Consider the following 15270-nt stretch of genomic DNA (forward strand, 5'->3'; position numbering starts at 1 on the left):
CTGCCCCCCCCCCCCCCCCCCCCCCTTACCTCCCTCCTTCTGTGCCAACAACTCAATTTATGGCTCAAAAGCAGGAATCCGTTTGTTGTCGTCAGATTCTTTGTTTATACTCAAGTGCAATTTATATGTGGATATGTATAGCTTTATAAATAAACTGGGACTTGCAGAAAAACGCATCTTTCTTTCTTTTCAGCTTAAATCTGAAAAATAAAAGGGTGCTTTTCAGGATCTGGTTTAGGATCCCAAAAGAAAAAGAAAAAAATCTCCCTCTCTCTCTCTCGAAAGCAGCGAGGCACTGTCCTTCCGTCACGTGACGGGTGAGTAAAGGTTGAATTAGAAAAGCTTACAGTGAGCGGAGAGGATAAGCCACCTCATGAGAAATTAACCGCACAAAGTTTCACGTGATCGCTAATCCCCTTTTTCCCAGGTTTAGACAAAGCTCACACTGCCTACCTGTAGCCCTACTGGATACATTTAGATGATGCTAATAATGATAATGACAACAACAACAAAAATAAAAATAACTGATCAATTAATTAAACAAATCCCTAAGTAGTTACCAAAGAACATCAATATACTAATACTTAACACTGCATCAATGCACTACCTTATATGATTATATACATATAGATGATATGTAATTATACTACTTTATAACAAAAATGGTGAGGTAATCAAGACACTTAATAGGGTGCAGCATTTTAAGGCATCCACGGTGAAGCCACTCATTTTAGTATAAAAGGACAATCACATTAATAACTGGGACATAAATAGTGTCAACGAGTTGATCAAATCTCAGAGCAATATACAGGGCGGAGTCACATATTTTGCTTCTATTTTTAAACCTCCACACAGACAGAGAGAGAGAGAGACAGGCAGGCAGGCAGGTTGCCTTGTAAAGCGATTAGCAACTCGGATGGTACTTTCACTCTGTCACTGTATCCAGAGCATCATCTTTGCCCGAGGTGGAAACAGCTCTACCAGCCGGGCGACATGGGGAGGGATACCTGTGGGCATGCGAGGCTATCCGCTCCAGGAAAGGAGCATTTATAAAGCCCTCTACTCCACAGGCTTCAGATAAAAAGACACAAAACAATAGCTTTTGTTAAAATGGTGTAATATGCTGCTCATAGGCTGCATCTCATTGTACGTGTCTGTATATCATTGATAAGTCAGTAAGTAAGTATTTCAGTGAGATAACAACGCAGAGAAATCACCTTGACCATTGTGCCCATTGTGCGTCCACAATCCCTATATATTGTATATATGTGGTTCTCCGGCTCCGTTAGCCGAGTAGGAAACAATACAGGCGGGGTTAGGGGTTTGACTCTCACGTGGAGCCACCCATGCTAAAATGTATAAACTCGAGGCACTAAAGGCTGTAACCTCTGGACACGATCGTCCACAGCAGTGTCCGCTGAGTGGTGCATGCTATATACAAAACTGAAATATTGGAAATCAGAAGACCTGCTACTCCTGGCTGCGCTCCACCGACCTGTCTGCGCGTACGTGACGCATGGGAGGGGGGAGACTACTTAAAGGCGGATTAACGCTGGCAAGACATTAAATCCAACCTCCCTCCATCCAGACGCAGCGCGCAGCCCATCAACCTGATCTGAAGATCGAAAATAGGAGGGCTTATAGTAATCAGCCCTTCAGACTCTCATGACAAGGAAAAGTGTGGTAACGTCGTGGGAGCGCTCGGCACACACAGCAGGACGCTCACTGGCGCTGCGCGCTCAGCACATAACCAACCAGATAGCGCGCAGAGAGACGGAGAAAAACGAGGACGGCAGCAGCATCCCGTGACGGATGCATTTTTTAGCTAAAATCGGACGCTTTGGAGAGTGACAACAACGAGAGGCAGGGAGAAGGAGGACGGGAAATAACGCGCTTTTTTTTGGGAGGGATTTGAACAGAGTGCCGTTGTGCCCTCGTCTTCTCCGGATGCTCAGAAATGGGGGAATGGACTATACTAGAGAGGCTCCTGGAGGCTGCTGTCCAGCAGCACTCTACTATGATAGGAAGGTAAGATCACCAAAAAACCAAGAACAACCGAAGAATCGCAGCAGCCTCCAGGATCGTCTTTAGCATGGTTCCCAGTCCCCCGTTTCTGTCTTGTGCCTCAAGGATCTTCTGTAGCATGGTGCCCAGTCCTTCGTGTCTGTGTTGTGGATTTTTTCTGTCTTGTTTCACAGATATCCTTTTTTCCACCTCCTTCTAAACGAGACAGCTGAGTAAATCAGTTGACAGCTGTCGTTTCAGAACGTGGGATGGTGCTGCAAAAACAGCCTAAACCAAACAAAAATCTCACATGTCATTTCATGTATTCATCCATCCACTTATCCATTTGATGTTTGTTGGTGAGTTTGAGTGGTGGTGGTGGTGGTGGTGTGTGTGTGTGTGTGTGTGTGTGTGTGTGTGCGTGCACTCAGGGGTGGCAGGAAGAGATTGAGATTGAGAGAGAGAGTCGGCGTTATCACATCTTTCCATTAACAAAGCTCACACAGGTACAGTCAAAGCAACGCCGATTGCTTACATGTCCATTTCATGCATTCAATCAGACAATACAAACCACACAGACACACTGAGACACGCATAACACGAAGAACCCAATAAGAAACACATATCCTCCTCAAGAGCGTCCTGTTTCAGCACTGGACAGCTCCCTAAATCCAACGCAACACCAGAATTGGACTCAGCGCTTCAGCCACCGAGGCGGCGCACAACTGCACCACATTTGTATCAGTTAACGCACACATATTTACACTTATTTTCACATTGTTTGTTTGTTTGCTTGCTTTTTAGGATCCTACTAACAGTGGTGGTCATCTTCCGGATTCTAATCGTAGCAATAGTTGGAGAGACTGTCTATGATGACGAGCAGACCATGTTTGTTTGTAACACCTTACAACCGGGCTGCAACCAGGCATGCTACGACAAGGCATTTCCCATTTCACACATTAGATATTGGGTTTTTCAAATCATCATGGTGTGCACCCCGAGTCTTTGTTTTATCACGTACTCGGTGCACCAGTCGGCCAAGCAGAAGGAGCGGCGGTACTCAACAGTCTATCTGACACTAGATAAGGATCAAGATTCACTGAAGCGAGACGAGAGCAAAAAGATAAAGAACACCATTGTTAATGGAGTACTTCAGAACACGGAGAACTCCACCAAAGAAGCCGAGCCGGACTGTTTAGAAGTCAAAGAGATCCCTAATTCGGCAATGAGAACTACAAAGTCCAAAATGAGGCGACAAGAGGGCATCTCCAGGTTTTACATCATCCAGGTGGTGTTCAGAAACGCGCTGGAAATAGGCTTTTTGGTGGGTCAGTATTTCTTGTATGGATTCAACGTCCCGTCGGTGTACGAATGTGATCGCTACCCCTGCATAAAAGATGTCGAGTGCTACGTGTCCAGGCCCACGGAGAAGACGGTGTTCCTGGTCTTCATGTTCGCGGTCAGTGGGTTCTGCGTGGTGCTGAACCTGGCAGAACTCAACCACTTGGGGTGGAGGAAAATCAAAACGGCCGTGCGAGGCGTGCAGGCTCGGCGGAAGTCCATTTATGAGATCAGAAATAAGGACTTGCCGAGGATGAGTGTGCCCAATTTCGGCCGCACTCAGTCAAGTGACTCTGCTTATGTGTAACACACATGGGGAGGAAGGAGTGAAAACATGTATAAAAAATAACCATGATGGACATGATGGACAGCTCCGCACGCCTAATTCGTGTCATGACTTAAAAAGAGTGGGCAGATTTTTTTGATTTGTTGGTCTTTAAAAGGACTCCATGGCAAGCGTGGATTACACGTTTGTTTACTTATTTATTATTGCACTGATGCAACTTTTTAGTAACGTTTATACTCTGTAAGATGCTAAACGGAGACCATGTTAACGTGTTCACATATTTACTCTTTTGTGGGCTAGTTCTGCTGTACTTGAAGAGAGTAAATGCAAAAATTGCACTAAGAGGTGAACACTTGAGGGCCTGACCTTATCCAAAATGTGCTACTGACCTGACGGTGTTTTTAAGACATTTTCTTTCCATCCATTTTTTTTGGCACCAACCTAATTAAATGGCACCATACACAGTGGTTAAAGGAAAAAAAAAACCTATCATCCAGATTTATATATGCATAGATATAAATCCTTACTGACTATGGTTGAATACATCAGCGTAATTCATGTCTTTTTGTTGCCTGTGTTGCACCACTGACCTTAACATATGTAACCATTCCATTGCTTTATAGCTGACTTGCAAAACAGTATCTGGTGAATTTGCTGCAAACGCTAACGTCTGTGACTTCCTTAATTTATGACACACCAAAGCGCCCACTGCTTTTATTTGTGAAGTGTTTTTCTTGCTTTTGTGTAATCAAGTGCCATACTTGTATATAAACATGATATATATGTATACATATAAATATATAAATATATAATAATCATCATGAAAGCTGATTCCCTGCTTGGATTATGCTAAATGCCGCCCCAATTTTTTATTTGCTTTAAATGTATTTGTTGTGATTTAAATGAAGAAAAAAAATACTAAGATATACAGTTTTCTGTTTTATTTTGCAAATGACTGGAAAAAGAAATGAAGTGCTAGTCTTTTTTTTATATACAAGAAGTAAATGTCTCTCCCTAATCAAAGCTGATCAAAACTGAAAAATAGCACAAATTGACGTTTTTATCAAAGAATGGGCAATAGAAATCTGCTCTGGTGCTACAGTTTTTCATAGAATGGTTTTAAATGTAACCGACACAGACCAGAAAAAAAAAAACAAACATCATTTTTTTTTCTGTGGAAAATAAAAGTGGGATTCATGTACACCAGAAATGTGTGAGGTGCAGTACTTTGTGTCTGCTACTCTAGCTTGTGTTGACTGACCTATCACACAGATATATATATATAAATGCAGAGGAAGTTTCGCCTTGGTGCAGTGATCAAGATTTAGCCACACCCACTCTATACAAAAAAACCCCACTGCAGGACACACCTTGTACAGGATCTCATCACTCTGCAATGTGTTGCAATACTGATGCTGCTTCCATGAGACACATCAATACTTATGCCCCATAAGAGAGTGACCCGAGGGAACTTTTAGTCTATATGCACGCATCAGATCCAAAACTGCCCTAAGCCCTTATGGTGAGCTATACATTTGCAGTGAACTTAGTTTGTGACTTTCCTTGTACTCTGCAGGAAAGACAAAAAGCCGATCATGATTCTGAATACTGAGGGAGCTGCCCTTTCTGCCGCTCTGCTCATCCCTTCTTCTCTCATTTGAGAAACGATGTAAGAAAGCGGGCTGAACTGAGGGGAAGGTTGTGCGCTCTTCTTGAAGGTCAAAATGAAAACAAAAGATGGGGAGAGAAAAAGAAGGGAAGTGCTCAAGAATATGGCCACACAAGGGAGAGAGAGAGAGAGAGACAGAGAGAGAGAGAGAGAGAGAAGACAGAGAGAGAGAGAGAGAGAGAGAGAGAGAGAGAGAGAGAAGACAGAAATAAAGACAACACAGAAAGATAAGATGAGATATTTGCAGCTGACCATCGCAGGTGATCTGGGAAGGGCTGGTCTCTTCACGATTCCCCAGCCAGGATGACTCTGCAAAGCCGGGAGAAATCGAAGAGCAGCGGCACGGGCGCATCCATCTCCAACTCAGCAGGGACCTGAGATTTCTCTCTAAGTCATGAACTTGAAAAAAGAAAAACAGAAGAAAGAAGAGCCGTTTGTTAACTTCGCTCTGATGCAATGCAGTGCACGCCTGTGTGCCTCTTTGTCTTCCTCTCTTTTTTCTTTCTGCTCATCTACAAGATTTTTAGGCATTCAATTACTCCTGAAGGGCCCCACTGCAAAAAACCTTTAAAACATTAGAGTTCGATATTTACATAACAGCATCACAGAAATAAATGAAAATCAATACTTCACATTTACAGTACATTGTTTAAATGCAGTAGTAGTTGTATTTTCCTGCAACATTAAATCTGCTTTCAAACTCCAGCAAAATGGCAAAAATTATTGGGGTATGTTACAATGCAATTATGCATGCTGTCATGCATTTACATCATGTGAGTGTTGCAAGGCTCAGCAGACATTACACTGTACCTGTGTGCCTGCATTTTTTGTAGTCATGAGAGCCACTAGAGCATTTGGCTGGTGGACGGTATGTAAAACGTGCGTGACACTCGGTTCAGATTAACACATCTAAGACAGTGCAATCGTACTGAACATAGAGATCAAGTAATCTCAAGGACCTATGCATTCATCTACCGGCCTTACCCAGCCTGACAACTGCGGTAGAACACATCAAGGCTGCACACAAGCTATTTTAAGACTACAAGGCAAAACACTGCAGGAACACCTCCAATTTCATGAGATTGCAGGTGCTCAGGATGAAGGCAGAGATTTTTAGAGACACGTATCCCCCCTTAATGTGAGTCATCGACACAGAGACACCCTAATATTAAAAGAGAGGTCTTCTCCCTGGGTGTATGCTCTGAGAGTGGAAGGCTCTTAGATCATAAACAAACAGCGTTTTTATGAGCAGTGTGGGCCACCTCATAGTAACTCGGTTCATTCAGGGTAAAACAAGTCTTATTAAATCATATCATCATATGCTGCACACATCAATTTGTAGGGGTGTGCATGTGTCATTTAAAAAAAGTAAAAGATTATTTTTATTTTGAATTAAATTCTCCACTTCTACAATAAAGTGCACTTACTCAACTACTTTTTCTGAAGCTGAGAGAATTCGTCCTGAAAGCAGTTCAAATTTAAATGTGTTCATATTTCATGCAAATGTATCTCAACTTGTACGGAGAAGCACAGAATGCATAAAAGCACAGAAATTCACTTAATTAAACACAAACACCAGGCAATACATAATATAACAACATAAATATTCAGTATTTACATGTAGGCACTAAGAAGAAGGTTAGGAAGTTTGACTTTAAAGGAGCATAATGTACTATAATATTCGTAGGTCAGCAAACAGGCTGTTCCAGTTCTCTGTTTACCGCTGCTGTATGAAATGTTGAAGTCACCAGTATCATCTGAGGAACATTTATCATGAGTCAAAATCCGACTGGTGCAGGTTCAGCGGTTCCTACACATTTTTGCGTCCCTAAAACTGTCATACCGTAGGTCACAGTTTGAAAGGATTTTGTCCGAAGGCACCCGATCTAATGGGAACGTCATTGTTTGGCAGAGAAGTGTAAAATGTTCATGCTGCAGGGGAGGATAATGAAATCTATAATAAAAAAAGAACTTCATTGTAATCATCTCTGTGTCCTAACTTCAAAGGAATTAAACATTTGCAGATTAAACTATTCCTCATTTCCAAAACACAGAGTTGAAATGAGACCGATCAAAAGGATGATTACGTGGTGTTAAATATGCTTCTGTGTTTATTAGTCAAAAATGTTTTCTACTTGTACATTAACCATTTAGATTTTGTCTTACACATTACAAAAGATTTATACCAGCAAGTATGGCATTATATATTTAGCTACATAACAGTTTAGCTTCAAACTGGGTGAGTAGTTTGGGGTCTGATCTACCTGTTTCGTGGTCGTTTCCTCAGGAGAAGGAAAAGGAAAGTATATCGAGTGGTTTGAAATTGCAGATGTGACATACCATGACCAGAGTGTGCTTTTATTTGAGGGACAAGGCCAGACTGGTGCAGGTGAGTGATGGAGCTGAAGCGCTGACACCTTTATTAACAATCATGGCAGCCACCTTACATCATACTGACAACTCCCCTGGAATAAGGTGTTAGACGAGGACAGTTGAACAGATTCCAAAATACAATCAAATCAATCATAACAGGACTCTTCAGATTATCTGGTGTCTGTCTGTGGATTTGTGTTTGTGTACTATTTGTCTTTTGACATAATTATTTGTAACTTATTTTCTTTTCAGTTTATCTTTAATTAAAGTTATCCACCTGAATGTAATCATAGAAATACCGTTTGGAAGAGAGGAAATACCCACACATGACAGTTGTTCTTACAGCTCTGTGTGTGGCCTTTCACAAAATGTGACAGATTTAACCAGAACTTTCACCTGAGAGTGAATCCTGCAATCCCTCTTCCCCCAAAACAAGCATGTCCTCCCGATTTCTCCTCTTTCACCAATCTGAAAGGAGAAGGCTGGCTCCGGGGGAGCACTGCTTTAATTCTGCCTTTTGCGCAGATTACTGCATGAAAGGGGGAGAGCAAAAAGAAGAAAAACAGTGAATGTGGGTCTTTTTGATCCACTCAGCCTGAAGCAATGAAATTAGCCTGGTTACTGCAGCACATACGCACGGCATAGCATGGCATAGGCAGATATGGCAGACATTGAAACAAAACACACTTGATGTTTGCATCCACGGGGGTGGGGGTGGGGGGGGCAGTAACGCATTTGCAAGGTGTGACCAAGTTTCGAACTTTCCGTCTGCCAGGGGAGCAAAAGCATTCGCTCTCTTCTGGCTGTAAAGTTGTTTTCTCTGTCTCCAGCCATAAGAGTTTCTCTCCCTCCTCGCCACTCTGCTTTATAGCAGTTCAAAGAAGCAGAACACCAAACTTTCGTTATGTGATCTGTGCTTTGGGTGTTTTGTTTTTAAACTTCTCCACTTTAATGAAATCTTCACAGTACAAGGACAAAAAGGACAGAGAACATTTGACAGAGTCTGCACAGAGGGATTTGGCTGGCTGGTTTGGTTGGTGGTTGAGCCGTATTGGCCCATACAGAAGGATTTGGTTGAAAATAAGCACTGGCACTGACAAAATATACCTGACAGACCTGACAGCAGATTAATTTCTCATCCATTTTTTAATGTGACCCCGGGATTAAGAACATTAGGGGATTATACACAGATTTGTCAACCAGAGGTTCACAGTGGGACAGACAGCACCTGGGTGAGGACACAATGCACCCAAACCCAAAAAACAGATGAATTCCTCCTCTTTTTACCCAGGTAGGTCAGGTTAAGGTAGAGTTAGTTAGGGTGAAGCTGGAACTTTGTGAAAGGGACCAGATAACTTTCCCTGTTTGCATTTTTACCAATTATTTTCTCTACATTCAGCATTTTTTCTGTTGTGAGGCTCTCGCATTTGGAAGCCGCAAGCTTCTGTATACTACAGCTTTTTGCCATAGTGCACCAACTTTCTCTGGTAAAGTAGTTTGTCATTAATGCAAAACAGACACGCTGCAGCAAAAACAAAACCTGAACAATTTCCTGCTTGTGACATCTTTAATTTCCCTCCAGAGGTGACAGTTCATTCTGACACCTACTGCTCCTTCTTACTTTCTATGCCCACTCGCCTCCTCCACATTCCCTAATAGCTTGTACTACACAAAGCCCATCGACCCTGATAAATGTTTAGGTTCTGCACCATTACACAGCCAATAAAAATCAGTGGCTGGCAAGTGTTAATCAGACACAGAAGTGTTTGACGGTCAATTGGACTTGTACCAATATAGGGAGGCAAAGAATAGCAGAGTGCTTTGGAAGATGGAAGAGACACAAAGGCAGAGGTATAGAGATATTAATTTACAGCTCCCTCCACTGAAATGCAATCACACACGGAGAAGAATATGAATCACAACTTTGTAACACAGAGGCACACAGGGATAGAAGATAATACCCATCTTGTGAGATTTGTGGCTGCAGAATAAAAAGACCAGCTTTTAACTTTCCTGCTTTGCAGCCTGATGTGTGAGGAAGCTGCTGCTAAAAGTAGGCTGGTAATGAAATGAAACAAAGAGAAACAAAGAAATTATACAAATATCGCCACTTTGATGGTGAATTCGGAAGCTTCTTAATCCCAGGGGAAGTGTAAGATTACACAATGTGGGTTGGACTCACTGACTCTGCCGCTGCTGCTTGGTTTGTTCATCATCTATTCTACCTCACTGTGGTTCACCCTTTGGACTCTGTGTGAACCAGCCACATTGCTGTCTGCTTTTCTCAGCTGATTTTATGTGAGTATCTCTTTCCTCCCTTCCCTTCCTTATTTCCTTGCCCTCCTGCTGAAGAATCTACCTCTCTCTTTCCCTCCACTCCTTGCTGTTTCAGTACCTCTCTCTCCCTCCTTAGTATGCTCCTGTTCTCTCCCTTCCTACCCCTCTCCCACTCCTTCACCCATCCCCCCACTCCCATTCTGATGTGATGCCACTTTGCCGTGAATCACGTGGTAGTCGATTTACTGAGCCCCAAAGAAAAGGTATGAGATCACACTTTATAATGCAGCTTTCAGTATTTTTTCGATGCAGCACTATTTAGAAACACCATTGGTTGGGTTTTGAACCAATGCTTAGAAATAGTATAGGTGGGGGATTCAAGTGAAATCTGGCTACAGCAAATGTGTTAAATCACAACCCAAACATTTTGAAAAAGGAAGCAAGATTAATAAAAGTGAATTCTGCCACATGGACCTATTACTGTAATTAATTAATAGTGTATCATGAAATATTGGGCTACACTTCTTTAATTTAGACAAATGCATTTTTAATATTGTAATAGCCTCGTCTATTGAATACAGGCACGAAAGTTTATTACAGGTCAGACTATGCCGGGTATAAATCTGAAATAGCAGCGGAAAACAGCTAAATCTCTTCTTCATACTCCTCTTTTGGTCAAGAAACAGCCAAATGGCACATTAAAGTCAATATTTGTTGAGTGTTAGGCGGACAGATTCTGTGTCTCCACTGGCACATGTTTCTTCCTGCTCTCCGTGTTAACTTAAATATAGCTGAACTCACAATTTAGTTGTTCTTGATGATATACTTTATTATTCTACCGTAACTTGGTTAAGATGTTTAGTTTTTGCTTGCATGTTGACAGGTTTGTGGCATGTTTTGATGCCGTACTTTGTGGTGCTGCTGGTATGCATTAAAAAATGGTAGCATTTTGTTCCAGCCAGTGTTACTTCCTGGTTTTAAGTAAACGTTCTTTCTCAAACAGAGAACGGGGGTTTGGTTAATAGTGGGACATAGTAAATTACCATGGCAACCAGATTTGCCATTCTAGTGTAGCCTATGTGTCAAGGTCAACATCATTAGTATGGATATTGGCATGGATAGAGATGAATCAACACCTCTGTTGCCTCTAAACTAAACCCAACTGTTAGCTAATAAAATGAAACTGTGAGCTAACCATATCCAAACTGTTAACAAATTAACTAGGCTAATATTGTACTCCAACTTGAACCAAATTGTTAGCTGCTAACCTAAAAATGTCAGCAGACCTCTGTCTTTGACAACAGGTATTTATTACAGGACTGTTGTACTGGATTGCACTACGATGTACAGGTTTTTTTTTTCTGGTCTGCAGTGTAGTGTTTAGTTGAAAGTAGGCCACACCTTTTAAATGCATGCTTCTGAGAATCCTTCTGTGATCTGCAAGAGGATTTCAAAAAAGTGTCTTGTAGAAAAGCTGTTTGAGAGCACTCAGCCAGTTAGTGTAACATCCTGAAAAAATGTCTCTCGTCTTGTATAGACTGAATGTATCACTCATTTAACACTCACCCAGGGCCGTGCAGTAGATTATCTGTTGACTTGTCATTATCAGACTTATCTTTTATATTCCAAAACACAGGAAGAACACATCTCACGCTCTCATCTCAGAACAAATTTACAGCAATATAAATGCATCCCATAGGGTTTGTATGTTTAATTTCTTTCGTGCCTTTTCATCTTATACTGTCTGTGCATGTGAGCTCTTAAGACAGCTGAGCGATGACTCAAGAGTTTAACCCCATCACATATTCATCATGAAAACTCACAGAGATACCAGAATCCTACATCTGTCTGTTTGCTGTAAAACTTTTAATTGAAATCTCTGATCTTTGTGCATCTTGGCGATATGATGCAGATGGTAGCACTAACCCCAAGTTGCCCGTCAGCTATGAACCACAAATACTCCCAATGGTGTGTCTGAATGCAGCATTTGCCCAAGATGACCTACGATAGGAAACACACACACACACACACACACACACACACACACACACACACACAGACACACACATTTCCCATAAGCCTCCAAGCACACACGCTGAGTTGCTCCCTTCTCAGTGTTTCAAATGAAAACAGGGCTGCTGGGAAATTTATGTAGAAACGTATGCTGGCGTTGTTGTTGCTGAAGCGTTAATTAGACTGAGAAATCTTGTGTTAGACCCTCCTTCCAAGCCGTCCAGTTACACACACACACACACACACACACACACACACACACACACACAACACCTCCCCCACACAAGAAACCCAGCTCTGTGAGCCAGAAGATGTCTTAGCTGTAAGACACTTGAAATGTGTGCATGAAATTTCAGTTGATCAGGAGAGATCAATTGTAATCTGAGTGTCATTAAATTCTCTGACGAAGCTGGCGTAAATTTGCGAGTTGGACGAGACCATAGCAGCAGGGCTTTGGCGTAAAGCAAGTGTTGATTGTGCTAATGATTCTCTGCTTTCCCATGCCAGCTTGTCCTTACAGCCACGATTTTCATAATTAACAAGCTGTATTTGGATGCTGCAAGAGCAAAATAGTGTAGATGAGAATCTAATTGTAAAAAAAAGACATAAATATTATATAATAAAAGCATAACCGTTAACAGAAATCAATAAATTAGCGACCAATGTCAAGAAACTGTCGTGACCATGGAACCTGACCAATTTCAGTGCTGTTAGAAGAGCTGGGGAGAGGCACAGTGGTGGAAGAAGTAGTCAGACCTTTTACTTAAGTAAAGGTACCAATACAACAGTGTAGAAATACTCTGTCACAAGTAAAAGTCCTACATGCAAATTTTTACTTGAGTAGAAGTACAAAGGTACTAGCAGCAAAATGTGCCAAAGTTATAGTTACGCACAATAACCTGTTTCAGAATAATATATCTATTACAATTGGATCATAGTTATTGATGCATGAATGTGTAAGCATCACTTTAATGTTGTAGCTGGTAAGGTGAGGCTAAATTTAATATTACTTACTGCTGGGTAGCTTAATGTTGCTTTATAATAGTAAAAAGTACTACTTTAAGTAAGACTTCCGTCTGAAATGTAGTCAAGTAAAGTACAAGTACGTGGAAAGTAAAGTACATAGTTAAGTTCCATCACTGGACAGGCAGGTCAAAAATCATTGCAGGGGTGGTAGGAACAATGAGGACCTGCACGAGGCCAGCGAGGGCAGAATAAGGTGCTGTAGCTTCAGGGTGCTGATGCAGTGGAATCCATAAAGAAATGGCTTAATGGTATTCTGGGATCAATACACCAGCAGCAAACAGATGGGCTCTACCTGCTGAAGGTCTGTTTCTCCTGACTTCAGCTGATTTATGTTCTCACACTGCTAAAAAATATCTCTCTTTACAAGCCATTAGCCTTTAAAACCTTATTTTCTGCCGGTGAGGTGAGATAATTCCATTTCTTCAGTTGTTAATGAGAACACTGTTGGAAAATGGCGAGTTTGCACAGGTTTAGTCCAGTATAACAATGAATCTTGAATCTTGAAGACACTTTGTGCTGATTGTGCTGATTTGTACAGGACAAGTGCAATGTTTCCCTTCCTCTTTTAAAGAAAACCAGCAAAACACATTTTTAGACTAATTTCCGACCTGAATTGTTAACCTGTAGATGTCTTGCATCGCATCTGCCCAAACAGAAGCCAAAAGGCTACTGCTGGCCGACCAGGTAGCCAGTAGCCAGTAGCTGACTTAATTTGGCAAATATCCAGCTTGGTCCTAGTTGACTTGATAACAACACAACACTGTTTCATCTATTGTAGCAATTACACATTATTGACAACAACATCACTGATACTGTATCACTGTGGGTTTAAACTATTAGACTGACACTGTGTATCATTTTTTAAATTTACCATATGACATGTAGTTGCTTCTTTTTTTTTACATAAGGTATAAATAGCTCATTATTTTGTTCTTATGTTCAAAAAAATGAATTTATCAGTGTCTATTTTGAATTACTACAATATCTTAGTACAAAATCTGACAACAAAATACCTTTTGTGAAAAACCTTTAGTGGTTTTTAGTTTGTTTAGGAGAATGTAATGCATAATAAAAAGATTATTTGTGTAATTTCCCCTTTTTTGTCTTTACTTTTTATCTCGGGAAACATTTTCAAATCTGCGCTTCTCTCAAGAGGACTGTAACTGGCAGTGATCACTGTCCTCTTAACATCAGGAAACACAATCTTCAATTTAAGAGGTTAGTACAAACGTTAATGTACATTTTTTATGCTAATCCCAGATTAGTATGTATGATGTAAACCTTTGAAATGTATGTATGGGTAACACTTTAATAAGGGTACTCAACATATGGTTAACAAGGTGGATTCTGAAACTGCCTTTTACTGGACATCTGATTCATCACTGTCCCCATAAAGAGAGAGAGTCTTTGGGTTAGGGGTTCATTTATTTTATTTGTAGATGTCAATCAAACGCACCAGTCTGAGAAGTTTTTAGCAACTTAATTGGTTTATGTTTAATCTGATCATATCTAATCTGATTTAACTCGCACAAATGATGATCCATGTAGCATTAGGTGATCACATGAACTAATGCCGACTTCATTGATAATTTATCAGTATTGATGTTCATTCTGTATCATGACTTTCAATATGCATTTCATGTCAGGATGAGTGATGCATTTCCATTTATTTTTATATTTGGCAGTAAAATATATTCACTTACTACAGTCGTAATATACTATTTGTCATGGCAGCCTAACAAAAAGTTGAACCATATTTTGAATATGTTTAAATTTAACATTAGCTTTCAGGTATCCAAAGATTTAACATGATAACTAATCTATTCTCAGTTGTATTCAAGTTGTATTCTCTTTCTATCATTTCCTTGTTTTCTTCCCACTGGCATGTAAAAGGGGTTTGGTGCCGTGCTTCTCCAGTGAGAGCTGCTCAGGCTCGGGCTGGTCTGGGAGCTCTCCCATGGCCTTAGGAGGCACAACTGGAGACAAGCTGGTCTCCCTCTAAACAGAGATTTGGGTTCACATGACCTGAGCGAGCAGCTGTCCCCCACAGTCCTCCCCTGCAGCACCACACACTGCAGAATGGGAATGTCCTCTGTGCAGAAGCTCTACTCATGTGCAAGCCATGATTTAAACAAAGCAGTGCCCTCTCTCTCTCTATCACACACACACACACAATAAAACTGTGCCCAGCCATCATGGACAGAACACTGTGTACTCCTGAGGTTGATGCACAAGACTATAGAATCGCCTCACGAATATCAAGTGCTGGTTTGTAGCTTGC

The 15270-nt window shown here is 41.2% G+C and overlaps 1 protein-coding gene across 1 annotated transcript; it reads left to right on the forward strand.

The window, feature by feature from the left end:
• The first annotated feature begins 1957 nt into the window (after positions 1–1957).
• On the forward strand, positions 1958–3652 carry LOC139297774 (gap junction delta-2 protein). Its single transcript, XM_070920568.1, has 2 exons — positions 1958–2028; positions 2809–3652. The coding sequence occupies exons 1-2, from the start codon at positions 1958–1960 to the stop codon at positions 3650–3652; spliced, it is 915 nt and encodes a 304-aa protein (XP_070776669.1).
• The last annotated feature ends 11618 nt before the right edge of the window (positions 3653–15270 follow it).

The sequence above is a fragment of the Enoplosus armatus genome, chromosome 15 (assembly GCF_043641665.1).
Source record: "Enoplosus armatus isolate fEnoArm2 chromosome 15, fEnoArm2.hap1, whole genome shotgun sequence".
NCBI classification, from domain to species: Eukaryota; Metazoa; Chordata; class Actinopteri; order Centrarchiformes; family Enoplosidae; genus Enoplosus; species Enoplosus armatus.

Bases quoted from the DNA above. Each gene is read 5' to 3' on its own strand.
- LOC139297774 (XM_070920568.1), top strand. From the start codon at position 1,958: ATGGGGGAATGGACTATACTAGAGAGGCTCCTGGAGGCTGCTGTCCAG. The intron at 2,029-2,808 runs GTAAGATCACCA...CTTGCTTTTTAG, and splicing joins CACTCTACTATGATAGGAAG to GATCCTACTAACAGTGGTGG.